At 44.9% G+C, this 12,782-nt stretch overlaps 1 protein-coding gene across 5 annotated transcripts in view; it reads left to right on the top strand.

Annotated features, from left to right (window-relative positions):
- Positions 1–12,349, top strand: part of CSNK1E (casein kinase 1 epsilon) — a 52,999-nt gene extending 40,650 nt beyond the window's left edge. For 4 of the 5 annotated variants that reach the window (XM_079993263.1, XM_079993265.1, XM_079993264.1 and 1 more), the window contains exons 6-11: positions 3,620–3,790; positions 5,409–5,557; positions 7,061–7,253; positions 7,605–7,744; positions 8,979–9,044; positions 10,718–12,349. In XM_079993263.1, coding sequence (XP_079849389.1) covers positions 3,620–3,790; positions 5,409–5,557; positions 7,061–7,253; positions 7,605–7,744; positions 8,979–9,011 — 686 coding nt within the window. In that variant the 3' untranslated portion in view covers positions 9,012–9,044; positions 10,718–12,349. The remainder of the gene's footprint in view (positions 1–3,619; positions 3,791–5,408; positions 5,558–7,060; positions 7,254–7,604; positions 7,745–8,978; positions 9,045–10,717) is intronic. The other variant, XM_079993267.1, reaches the window with a different exon arrangement.
- Positions 12,350–12,782: the final 433 nt, after the last annotated feature.

Below are 12,782 nucleotides of genomic sequence, written 5' to 3'. Positions count from 1 at the left end.
GAGAGGATTCCACAGTCAGTTGAACGCGTCTGTTCAGCTGAAGGAGCTGTATGACTTGAGTTGTGCCACAACAAATTTATTAGCCTCCTTTAATGTGCCTCAGGACTTTGGTCCTCTGCTGTAGCAAAAACAAACCAAAGGAGGCAAGCTTGTGTTTAGAATACAGGATAACACAAAGTCTCCACCCAGGAGCCCAAAGGGTGCGCAGGTGCTGAAACTTCCCCTTGAGGCACCTCCCTGAAGTCTGTTGCTTTTCTCTGAGGAGAGCTCTGGTGCTAGTTGTGAGCTCAGCTGGAAGAAAAGTGCTGGGGTGAGTGGGGGAGAGGCTGTGGCAGGCACAGGCTCAGGGTCCCCCCCCCCCTGCCAAATGAACCTTTTTGGGGGGAGTAGCATCCTGGCAAGGGGACAACATTCCCAGGCACTATCCTGCCGGTCTCCTTTTGCACCAAGTAAAGGCCTTTGTGTTCACCCAAGCCCTTTAAAAAAGTCTTATGAAACCTGGACTATCTGTGTTTACCTCTTGGGGTGCGGTTTAAATGTTTGTTGCATTTTTCTTTATATTATGTACACACACACACAGAGTGAGAGTCAGTGAGTAAACTGACCAGGTAACATTATGTTATGTTAGAAGGCGCATAGAAGATATATATGCATATAGATAGGTAGAAACACACAAACATACTTTTGCTTTATATATGACTGGGGCAACCCCACTTTTCAAGATTCACATTTCTGTTCCCTTTGCACCTAACAACTTTTTCACTTCTTTGTTTATAATTTTTTTATTCTGCCTCTCCACCAAAATAGTGCTTAAGGCAGCTAACAGTGATAAACTTGTTTGTTAGCTTGTTCATTTCATTTGTGAATTGCTTCTCATGAAGCATCCCAAAGCACTTCAGCAATAAAAACAAATATAAGAACAAGTTTCAAGTCCAATAGGGAGACACATTGGATTTTTAAAAATACCCAGTACAGTGGTGCCCCGCAAGACGAACGCCTCGCAAGACGGAAAAGCCGCTAGACGAAAGGGTTTTCCGTTTTGGAGGCGCTTCGCAAAACGAATTTCCCTATGGGCTTGCTTCGCAAGACGAAAATGTCTTGCGAGTTCCTGCGGGTTTTTTCCCCTTTTCCCCCCTTTTCCTAAGCCGCTAAGCCGCTTATCAGCTGATCCGCTGATAAGCCGCTTAACAGCTGATCGCTAAAAGCCGCTAAACCGCTAATAGCGCTAATCCGCTAAGCTGTCAATGGGCTTGCCTCGCAAGACGAAAAAACCGCTATACGAAGAGCCTCACGGAACGGATTAATTTCGTCTTGCGAGGCACCACTGTAGTTGTGGAGAAAGGTCTTTGGTGGGTACTGAAAGGGTGATAGAGAAGACATGCCTGCCTTATATGAAACACAAATGAGTTCCAAAAGATGTAAAATGCAAAACATGGGTACTTCTCTGGGGTTTGTGTGATCTGTTTTTTTTAAAAAAGAAAAAGCTACAAGCTGCTTTTCTCCTGCTGTATTTTCCCCTGTATCTGTAAAACTTTAGTAGTTTAATTTGTGGCGGCTTATATCATTTTGTATGGTAGCGTTTATTTTAGAATATTGGGTTTTGATTACTTACTTATTTGTAACCTGCCTTTCTTCTAGAAAGCTCAGGGGAGTGCACACAATTCCCCTCCCTGCGTATTTTGTCCTCACAGTAACCCTGTGAGGTAGGATTGGCTGATAGAGTGTCTGGTCCAAAATCACCCAGTGAGCTTTGTGACTATGTGTGGATTAGAACCAGAATGGCTGTACAGTACTTCACTTTGAGACAATGAAATCCTTTCTCAGTGATTAAAAATTCACTTGGGTCGTTGCTGCTACTTAGCCGCAGCACGGGTGCTGAGGATAAAATTGGATCAAGATGCATTGTAACCTGCCTTGAACCCTTATAAGCTAGCTGAGTTGTTATTAGGGAATGCTGGAGAAATTAGTACAGTAAGAAAACAGCAAAAGGGAATGCTGTATCATTTTTCATACTGACAGTGTGATGAATATTGCTCAGTCTGTATACTAAATAGATCTTTTGGACAGGAAGCTCTTTTCTATATGGACAAATCTTTCAGAGACGGAGCTTCTTCTGTAGTAACCTCTCCCCCCCCCGCCCCCCCTGTTCCTGATACGATCCAAACAAGGAAATGGCACAGATACAGGGAAGAGAAATCCAGCCACAGTAGAAAGATATTTCGGCCAAATGCACGCTAGAGGCCAAGTAATAAAGGTCAGGGCCACAGTCCATCACAGTTAAGCATGCTTAAGCCCATTTGATATCAATGAGCTTAAGAGTGCTTACCTCTGTACTAGATTTTATTTTTCTTATTCTCAGCTGCACACTGAAATATGAATAGTGCTATCTGAGAATTTTCCAGCTATTCTGTCATACGGTAGGGTAAAAAGGCAGGGTCAGCTGAAACTTTAGGGAGCAGGAAACATGAAAAAGCAGAAGGATAGACACTTGGTGCCACATACGTTTTGGTCATGTGTGTTTCTCTCTCTCTGTTTATATTTATATTTATATAAAAAATAGGGCAGGCAGACAGAAGTTATCCCTTTATCAACACACTGTGGTCTTGATGAAAATCACTTCCTTGAAGCTGCTATTTGCATCAGGAGGGAGTTTGCATTTAGACAGCGGCTGCTATTTCAAAAAGACAGGCCAAACCCACATGCGTTAACATATAACACACAGTTTCCCCCGCCCTGAAACCAGTGCTAAATGCGGGTGTGCCATCCTTCTTAGCATCTGAGGAAGGACAAATCATATACAAAAGATAAGTTGAATTCTAAAAAGCATCTAGAATTGATTTGTATCATCAGTTAGTACAGAGCCTTGTAAATAAGCCCAGAAAAGTTACAAGCCTTCTACACACACACCACAAACACACACACACACACACACACACACATGGGCCTGCTAAGGGCTAGCAGAGGAGAGATGACTCTGTCCCCCTCCTCCAGCAGGCTGTTGCCTTGCTTTGATGGGAGTTGAGGAGATGGGTTTCTTCCTCTGGCCGCCTGTTTGTTTTCTGCTGGGCACCACCAACCTGATCCGTTGTCTGCATGCTATTCCTTGTCACCCATGGCTACTAGGCAAGTGCTTAAATACAAGCCTGATTATACATTTACTTTGGGTTATTAACTTTGGCTTCTGTTGGTCATGGGGAAAGGTAACTAACGAAGCCTTGATAATAGGAAATCTTTGCCTACAGCAGTTTCCTCAGAGTCTCTTCTTTGCATTCTTGAGTGCCTACTTTTCAAAAAAAGAAAGAAAGAAAGATAGCTGAAACTCCAAAGATCTTGAATTGTGTACCAGTTTCAGTACCTCTTTTCCCTTCCATGGTTTTGTGCAACACATAGCCCTGCCTGGATCTCAGTCTTGCCACATACTTGCAGGACTCCGTCAGAGGGGATGAGTGCTGGGCCTGCTTTTTAAAATATAAATATAAACAAATCTTCATTTCTTGGCAGGATAAGCCAAATTCTATGTTCTGTAGCTTGTCTAGATCATCACCTTGACTTTTCTGACGTAATGCAAGCTATTGCTGGAATAGCTCTGCTTCATGCATGTGTGTGCATCTGTTTCCAGAACAAAGTCGCCGTGATGACTTGGAGAGCTTGGGCTATGTGCTGATGTACTTCAACCTTGGCTCACTGCCTTGGCAAGGCCTGAAGGCTGCTACAAAGCGCCAGAAATATGAGCGCATCAGTGAGAAGAAGATGTCGACGCCCATCGAGGTGCTCTGCAAAGGCTACCCTTGTAAGTTCTTCCTTTGCATGAACAAGTTGCACGTGCCCTTGCATCTCCTACACTCAGAGATTCGTGTCTCCATAAACATACTCAAATTTGTCTAGTTGCCATCTTTGCATGTGCTCTGTGACCTTGCTACCTATTTAGGATCGAGATGAACGTTGTTCCTCTGATTGCAAAATATTGGGTGAACAATCTGAGTCTTTCAACAAGTTCTGCCCCAGTAGTCTAAAAACCGTAGCTAAAGGGGCTGCCTCAGGAGGTAAGGGACAAGCCTGGGGAAGGGTCATAGCTGAGTGGCACAGTATCAGTTTTGCATACAGACGGTCCCAGGTTCAATCCCCAGTTAAGATTAGGAGAGAGCTGTCCAAAACTTTGGAGAGCTGCTGCCAGTCAGTGTAGACTCTACTGAGCTAGATGGCTTAGCGGTCTGACTTGGTATGAGGTGGCTTCCTATGTTCCTAAAGCCTTGCTTGTACCTGAAGCAGTCCGCTGGGTATATGTTGGGCAAGCTCATTTCAGAGTCTCCAAATATAGGCCTCTGGGGCTTACGCAGAGCAGGATTAAGTCCATATGCTATCCCCTTTATAGAGGGAATTGGAAGCCTTAAATGTGTGTATTCAAGTATGTTAAGTCGCAGAGTGTGATGGACAAATTTCACTGCCTATGAACAGATGCACAGCAGTCTGTCTTTCCTGCTTAAAGCATGGCCTCTCCCTGTACAGCATCAATACCAGAGGTGCATGCCCTCCCAATATACAAGTCCTGAGCCTCGATGGGCAGACCTGTATTTGTGAGAGGAAGGACTGAAAATCTGGGAGGAAAGTGGAAGCGGTGGCATGCAAGCCTGCCCGTTGGTTATTTCTCTCTGGTTTTGGGGAAAGGGGGGTGAATTTGGGGGCATGTATTTGGCAGGTTTCTGTGAGAATGAACTGGAGTAAGAAGGGGTAGGAATAGTCATGTACCAGCTACCTCTGCAAATGGACGAAATAAAAAGGGGTTTTGCACCAGGTGGGCTTTAGGCTTGATGACAGAAGAAGCACCACAGCTGAAAAGGTCTTTTCTTGGGTCCATAATATGACCCCAAGAGGATAGACAACAAAAATCTTAACTGCTAGCTAGGCTTGTTTTCCTTTCCCAACATTGCTGCCTAAAGTTGGTGTGAGAAATAGCCAAAATATGAAATGAACACAACCATATAACATGTTCATGCTCCTCTTGCTCTTTGAAGTTGGAGAATTTATCATTGTTTATTTAAATCCTGAAAAAATTAAAACATACATAAAATAGAAAGACAAACAGGAAAACTGAAACATAATAACAAACCATAACAGAGTAATATTAACAGCAGATAATGTATCTAAAGATCTAAAATACATTAAAAGATATTAAGTCTGGTGAAATTTCTGGGGGAAACGAAAAAGGCTTCACCTGGTGCTAAAAGTTGACAACTTAGTGCCGGCTGAGGGTCTCAAGAGAAGGCATTCCACAACTGCAGCGGCACCTTCAAAAAGGCCCCTCTATAACATGAAGACTTTATGAAGGCAAAGAAGAGAAGAGCAGTGCCTCATTGGGGGGACTGCTGTGCTTTATGGCAACCAATAATCTCTCCCTGCTTTTCTCCCAGCTGAGTTCTCAACATACCTCAACTTCTGCCGTTCGCTGCGGTTCGATGACAAACCAGATTATTCTTACTTGAGGCAGCTGTTCCGCAACCTCTTCCACCGCCAGGGTTTCTCCTATGACTACGTGTTCGACTGGAACATGCTCAAGTTTGTGAGTAATTCCAGTTCTGAGCCTTTTTGTTGTGTCCTGGAGTCTGTGTGTGCTTGTGAGCTGCAAGTGGAGGCGAGTGGGGTGAACAATAGGGATGGCCATGCTTGAGGGTCTCTTTTTTTATTGATGGACTCTTGTGTTCACACATTATACTACTAATTCTTTTTAGTAGCAGGGTTCTGTGTCCTGACCTCAACTGCTGTTTGTTTGTTTTTCAATTAGAAGCAAGTTTAAAACCCTGTATGGCTGTAGAAATAAGCTTGGAAACAAGTGCATAAAGATCACACCCACACAAATCATTTAAATAATATTTAAACTGCGTAGCTTCTTCCAACAAATCCTGGGAACTGTAGCTTGCCCCTCACAAAGCTACAATTCCCAGTACCTTTAATAAACTACATTTCCCAGGATTCTTTGGGGGAAGCCGTGTGTTTTAAATATATCATCAGGATGTGACCACAATCTCAGAAGACACACGATGGGGCTTCTTGTTCTGCACTGTTCCTTGTTGGACCATAGCCAAATCTTGTTGTGATGAGGCCTAAAGATATGCTGAGGTGGCACTGTAAGTTAATGGAAAAACTTAAATATTTAGTTGTTGTGTTCTTAGTTTTGGCTAACCATGAGAGGGAGCATGGGCTGGTGGGTGGTGTACCTTCTCGCTCCCCTTCCCTGAATGTTCAGCTTTCTTTTTTCTTAAGTGAAATGAGTCTCTGCCCTCAAATGTAAGTTGATTAGATATTAGATAACAATATAAGAGCAAACCAAGCCCCTGATCTAGCAAGTTGGAGGGGGCAGTTGTATACCTGCGCCTGGCCTTGCCTGGCCGCCTCCTGCAAAGGAAGCTTCATCCATCAGCAGGAAATCCCTTCTGCTGAGGAGCAACCTCATGCATCTGCCCAAACAGCCTGGGAGCTGGCACAGCGAACGGGCATTTACCACCACCTTCTGTCCTGCCTGGCATGATCATCAGGTCTGTGGATGCAGCGCTGGCTGCGTCACTCCACTAAGCCGCACCACTGCCCCCATAAGTTATGGTTGCAACATAAATTCCAAGCATTTGTCTCTCATCTAAGCGCCTTTGCACTCTATGTCCAGAACACTGGAAGACAGGGCAGGTTACCATTTACTGAGCAGCTGCAGTAGAACATTGCCTAAACTTTTACTTCTTTTCAGCGTGAAAAGGGTAGAGACTCATTCCACTTTTTTAAAAAAGAAAGATAAGGAAAACTGAACATTCAAGGAAGGAGCCTAAGGGGGTTCACTGTCCACCCGCCCACACTCCCTGTCATGGTTAGAAGAAATAAAGAAAGCAAAATAAACCAGCATATGGAAACTGTCCTGTATGATTCAGCATGACGGTTTTCCTTCCCTCCCTCCCCTGAACTCTTATCTCGTTGCATGTGCAGCTAATTCTGCATATGAATAAAGTGATTTGTACCCCCCCCTTTTTTTAACCTGCTTCTAAAATCTGGATGCGTTCTGGGGTGTTTGATATTCCAGGGAGCAGCCCGGAATCCTGAGGACATGGATCGGGAGAGGCGAGAACACGAGCGAGAGGAGCGGATGGGGCAGCTCCGGGGTTCAGCTACGCGGGCACTGCCCCCTGGACCTCCTGCCGGAGCCACAGCTAACCGCCTCCGCAATGTCGCTGAGCCCATGGCCTCCACACCCACCTCCCGCATCCAGCAATCTGGTGAGTAGAGGGAAGGTCACATGCAAACCTGTTCTCTGCATAGCAATGAATTGCACAGCCATGAGCTCGTTCCTAAGTAAAGTAAAGCCTCTCCGTATGTGTAACTACAGCTGCTCACCTTCTTCACTGCTGCTTGCTCTTGTCTTTCCATTCCTTTCCCATTCCTCCCCCCTCTAACGGCGGCAGCAGTGGTGGTTGTGGGACTCTTGCCCCATCTCCGCCCTGCCTTTATCCTGTTCAAAATTTAGAGTTTGAGCTCCAAGCGGAACGGACTCTTCCTCACCCCTCTTTTTCTTACATTGCTCTGCAAAAAGCATCAATTTTACAAGTTAGTAATTTGCCCCTTGCCAGGAAACACGTCCCCCAGGGCAATTTCACGGGTGGACAGGGAGCGGAAGGTCAGCATGAGGTTACACCGAGGAGCTCCTGCAAACATCTCCTCGTCTGACCTCACAGGGCGGCAAGAGGTGTCACGGATTTCAGCGTCACAGGTTGGTTCCTACCAGCGGCCAAGTGGGGCCAGAACTGCTTCCATCTGCTTGTGGGCTGTGGCTAGAATTAAGAAAATAGTAGAGTTAAGAGTCTCACCAGGTCATGTTAATCTGGTAGCTACCCAGTTGGTGCAAATCCTTATTCTGCTTCTTTGTGGGACTGCGTTAAAAATGGCCTGCTCCTCTGAAAATGATGGCAATTACATCCTTGTGTGAAAGGGGAGAAATTACCAACCTTCCAGCTGTTGAGAATTTAAACATTCTGGCAGCCCAGCGTGAGAAGCAGAACAGCTAAGCTAGCTGTGTTGCAGGGCTTGTCATACGCTGAAGTGAAAAAAAGAATCTTTAGTCTGAATTCTTGTGTGAAATGCTATCAGAATAGTCACGAGCCACCAAATATGTACAGCAAAAATACATTACGGCTGCTAATCTGCTTTTCTCCCGCCAAGATACATATGGCTCAGACCCATGGGGTATTTTGTAGATTAATAATAGTTCATTGAATTATGCTTGGGAGTCAGTGTTGCAGTGCAGCCTATGTGCATTCTTGTCTGCTGATGTCAATAGGAGGCTCTTGCGTTCCATACAAGTTGAACTTCCCGATTCTTTTCAAAGACACAGTCCCATTGCAGTGATTTATTCAAGTCAACAACCAATATGGATGATTTTAACTAGGGAAAAAAGAACAAAATCCTTGGACTAGCTGGAACTGGTAGAAAAGCACTCATGGCTGCAGCAACTGCCTGCTTCCCCAAACTGGGAACAGGATCAGCCAAAGGATATGTATCATAGCTGTCAACTTTTCCCTTTTCTTGCGAGGAATCCTATTCGGAATAAGGGAATTTCCCTTAAAAAAAGGGAAACGTTGACAGCTATGATATATATGTGTGACACTGTCTCCTTGGAATCTAGGAACCATCAGTAGTCATCATTGCCTCCTTTTTTATGGATTTAGTTATAGCTTTATTAACTAATCATCAGTTACATGATTCTTGAATCTGCTGAAAAATAAGTCAACTGGGAAATAAGGTTGAAGTGCATTTAGTGGCAAGCCATCTACCAGTACTTTGATGAAAATTATCCTGTGTTTGTAGGTTGTTGAATGTATTCCTTGGAAGGAGGGGGTGGGGTCTTGTTGAGACAAGGGTGGGAGAAAGAACTTGGATGACATCTCTTTACCCACCCTTGCTAAAGTCCTCTTCTGCAGCCTACTCACTTCTCTGTTTGTTTGTAGACAAGTGTGCCATTTGATCACCTGGGGAAGTGAAGAGAGGATTCCACCGGACCAGTGTTTGCTTAGGTGAGTCTCTGCCTAACCCGTTCTCTTTTGTCTACATGGATAGTGAATCTTCATGGGTTGATATGCTTCCTTTCTGCATGTAACCCCAGCATAATGCCCCATGGTTATAGAAATGGCACAGTCTGTGAACAAGTGGGATGTTTGAACAGCTCCAGCTGTTTAGAACCTATGACACGGAGATCTAAACCTTCATTCTCTCTGTGTCTCTTGATTGGTAAATGTTCCAGGCCCACCCAGTATCACAAGGCCATTTTTGAACATTAATGGGCATGGCTAAACTTTGGCTAACATGCCACAATTAGCAAACCGTAGTTTATTGCTGTGGAAACATGTAACCCCAGGCATATATTAAGATACTGTTGAGGAATGCATTTCACTCTACCAGCTCAAGTGCTAGGAGCTACTACCTAACAGTTGTAGACCTCACCCTTGAGTCTCACTCACATGGGACTCTTGAAAGATGCAATGTGCACAATTCTTTAGCACACCATAGCTTGCTTTATTGTCCCCTTGGTTGAAATCAGTTGGTTAGACTGCCTTTTCCAAAAACAGCTTGCTCTGTACTTCCTTACTTGGTTGGAAAGGAATATGAGGCAGGTTGCTACTTGCCTTTATTGCAGAGGGTGAAGGAAGGCAGCAGATTAAGGGGGAAGAGCAGTGACTTGAGTCCTCTTCCCAAAAGCATGCAGATGTTGATGTAGGAATTAGCCACTGCTCTTTTTAAAAGCAGGCCTTTATGTAGCTTACTGGACTTGGTCCTAACACTCTAGCGCTCTTTGGGTGTTCTTCCCTGTGTAATTACCATTGTGTGGGTGGTGGGGAGAGAGTGCGGATATGTTCCCTGGCCTCACCTCTCCACCCCCCAAAATTACATCATTGTAGCTTTTCCCATCACTCCCCTCCACATCTTAGGGGCTGAATTTCTAAATCCGAAAGCCTGCCCTGCTTCTGTAGGCTCCCTCTGCGATTATGAACCCTGATCTGAAGAGGTGTGCATGCACACAAAAGCTCATACCAATAACAAACTTAGTTGGTCGCTAAGGTGCTACTGGAAGGAATTTTTTTTATTTTGTTTTGACTATGGCAGACCAACACGGCTACCTACCTGTAACTAGAACCCTGATCTATCAGGGTTCTCAATTGTGCCGGGAGCATCTTGTGGAGCGGAGCAGCCTGCCAATTGCAGAAGTTCAGCCCCCAAAGCTGCAGGAGTGTTGATGGTGTTGTGATCAAAGGAGAGGGGTCGTGGAGTGTGCCCCTGGAATCGCAACACCCTTCTGATTTAACCCGCCTTTCTTGCTGTGTAGAATTTTGACTTTTCTTTGGGAGGTGGGAAGAGGCTAACTCTCCTTGTCGGATGCTTCCTGCATTAACTAAGGCGAGCATCTTTTCAGTTTTGGGGCTGTTTCCAGGAATAAAGCAGTGCACGCCCACGTTGCAGGTACGTTGTGAAGCTGAGGGAAGGAACAGGAAGCACCATGTATACTGTTTCACAAATGTCCTTTCTAAAGAGGGTCAGTGGCACAATCGGCTGACATGTTTTCGCAAGAGTTGCTGCTGTGTGTAGTACTAGTAGTAGTTACTAGTAAGATTTGTCATAGGGTCTCCACTGTTGGATGGGGGGAAACGTTTTTAACAATGCTCTCTTCTTTTTCCCCCTTTTCTTTTTCTAGTGTCTTCACTGTATTTTTCTTTTAAAAAACAAAATAACAAAAACAAATTTAAAAAAAGAAAAAAAAGAAAAAAACCCCAATTTTCCCCCCCTGCCAGCAACAAGGAGAGGAGCTGCCCTATGCTGACGTCCATGTCTTTTCTGAGATCGTTGCCTGCGTTCCCGAGCCCAACTTGCCTTGGACAAAGTCACAGACGCAGGAGGAGCCTTGCCGAAACACCTCTGCTGCTGTCGCGCAGTTTCATCTCCGTAGGCCTTGCCCCATTTCACGCCAGCAGGCTGTGGCCAGCCACCCCCAGCTTCTCGCTCCCCTTTTTTTTTAATCTGTTTGTATCATTGGGAAAAGGGGAAAAAACACACAACACAAAAAATCAAACCCCCGACTTCCATATTTTTTAAAAGTTCGGTTTGTGTAAGATGAAATTTGTTTCCAGCATAATTTTAAATTCCGTTGGGATTGGGGGGGGGGGTTGGGGAGGGGAGGGGCGGGGGCGGAGGAGGAGGCAGAGGAGGATGTTTGCGGCAGACTTTTACAATTCCAGGCCAGAGTGGTGTCAAAAGCTGGCTTTAACATTCATTTAAATGTGAACTGCGGTTTCTAGCAGGCGCTGCCTTTGTGGGTGGCAGGGGCCGGGGTGGAGCAATGGTGGAAGAAGCATTCAGGCATTCTTTCCCTAGGGGACACCACTGCCCCTCTGTGCATTCGCGGGCATGTTGGGAGATGCCGCGGGCAGACCCAACGAGGCGAACGGTACTGGCACAGCGGCAGTTGCGTGCGACGGGTGTGCATATGGGGTGGAGGCATGTGCTACACAAGGCAGGAGCAAATGTGAAGGACGTGGAACTGTTGCCTGCCTCATATGCAGGCAGTGGGGGGTGGGTGGGCGTCTCTTCTTTTTTAAAAAAAATTGAAACAAAACTGTTTGCGTGTGTTTAGTTTATATTTTTTTAATTATTATTTTGTACTTCCTCAGGAGCCGGGGAGGGTGTTGAGGACAAAGGGGGAGAGGTATGTGAAAATAACAGTGGGGGGAGAGTCCCTGCTTTTACTTCTGGGGGTTGAGCCTTGTGTACCACCAGTTTCCCAAAGGACAACCCCAGCTCAAGACGCACAACCTCTCCTCACGAAAAGGTGTCTCCCACCCTCTGTATTCACCCCCCATTACTATTTTTTTTTTTTAATAAAGACTTTAGGCTTTCCTTAAGAAAACCGATCCATCCTGGGATGTGCATCGCCGCAGTCGTTACCATGCCCTGCAGCCTCTTGCTTGGCACACTTTCTTAATTTTATTTTTTACTTTCGACAGTGTGGAACCATTGGAAGTGGGGGTGGGGCTTGGCATATTTGGTTCTTTTTATTCTTTCTATTTAACACACAGCTCTTTTTATTTCCCCCCCTAATTTATTTACCCTGCTTACTGTGTCTTTCTTCCTTTCTCTCTCTCTCTCTCTCCTTTTTTTAATTAAAGTAAAAAAAACAAAACTTTTTATTACTTTTAAAAAAAACAAAAACAAAAAACCTTGAAGAACTTTGGGGGGGATTTTGTACTTTTTTCCTGTGTAAATATTGGACTTTTTTGAGCTTTATCGTGGTTGTTAATTTGAAGTAATAAAGTAGAAAATGATAAAGTGATGGGAGCATCTGCCTTTTTCTTTCTTCTCCTCTTCCCCTTCCAACCTGGCTGTGATAATGTCATGTCGGCAGGAAGTTTCATCTTACATATAGCCTCCCTCCTGCTCTGTTTCCAAGTTCCAGGAAAAAGATTGGCAGGGAAGAGAATGTACACCATTTGTACACCTAAAAATAAAGCTGATCTGGCCTTCAGGTTCATAATTGATAGTGGTCTGATAGCAGAAGAGTCATCTGAAATGTGATTCTCCTGAAGAAATGCTGCCTGCGTTTTGGGCTTGAAGGAAGAATAGTGTGCAGAACTAGAAATCTCCAATTTGGTTCAGGGGCCCTTCACTTTCTATTCTTTTAGAGTTCCAGATGTTCAAGCCAGTACCACAAATACCAACAAACTCAAAACGACACTTCCAAGCCTGCAACCGTGAACTCCATTAGA

The sequence above is a fragment of the Podarcis cretensis genome (genome assembly GCF_951804945.1).
Source record: "Podarcis cretensis genome assembly, chromosome: 10".
NCBI lineage: Eukaryota > Metazoa > Chordata > Lepidosauria > Squamata > Lacertidae > Podarcis > Podarcis cretensis.
This window is presented reverse-complemented; position numbering and strand designations above follow the sequence as displayed.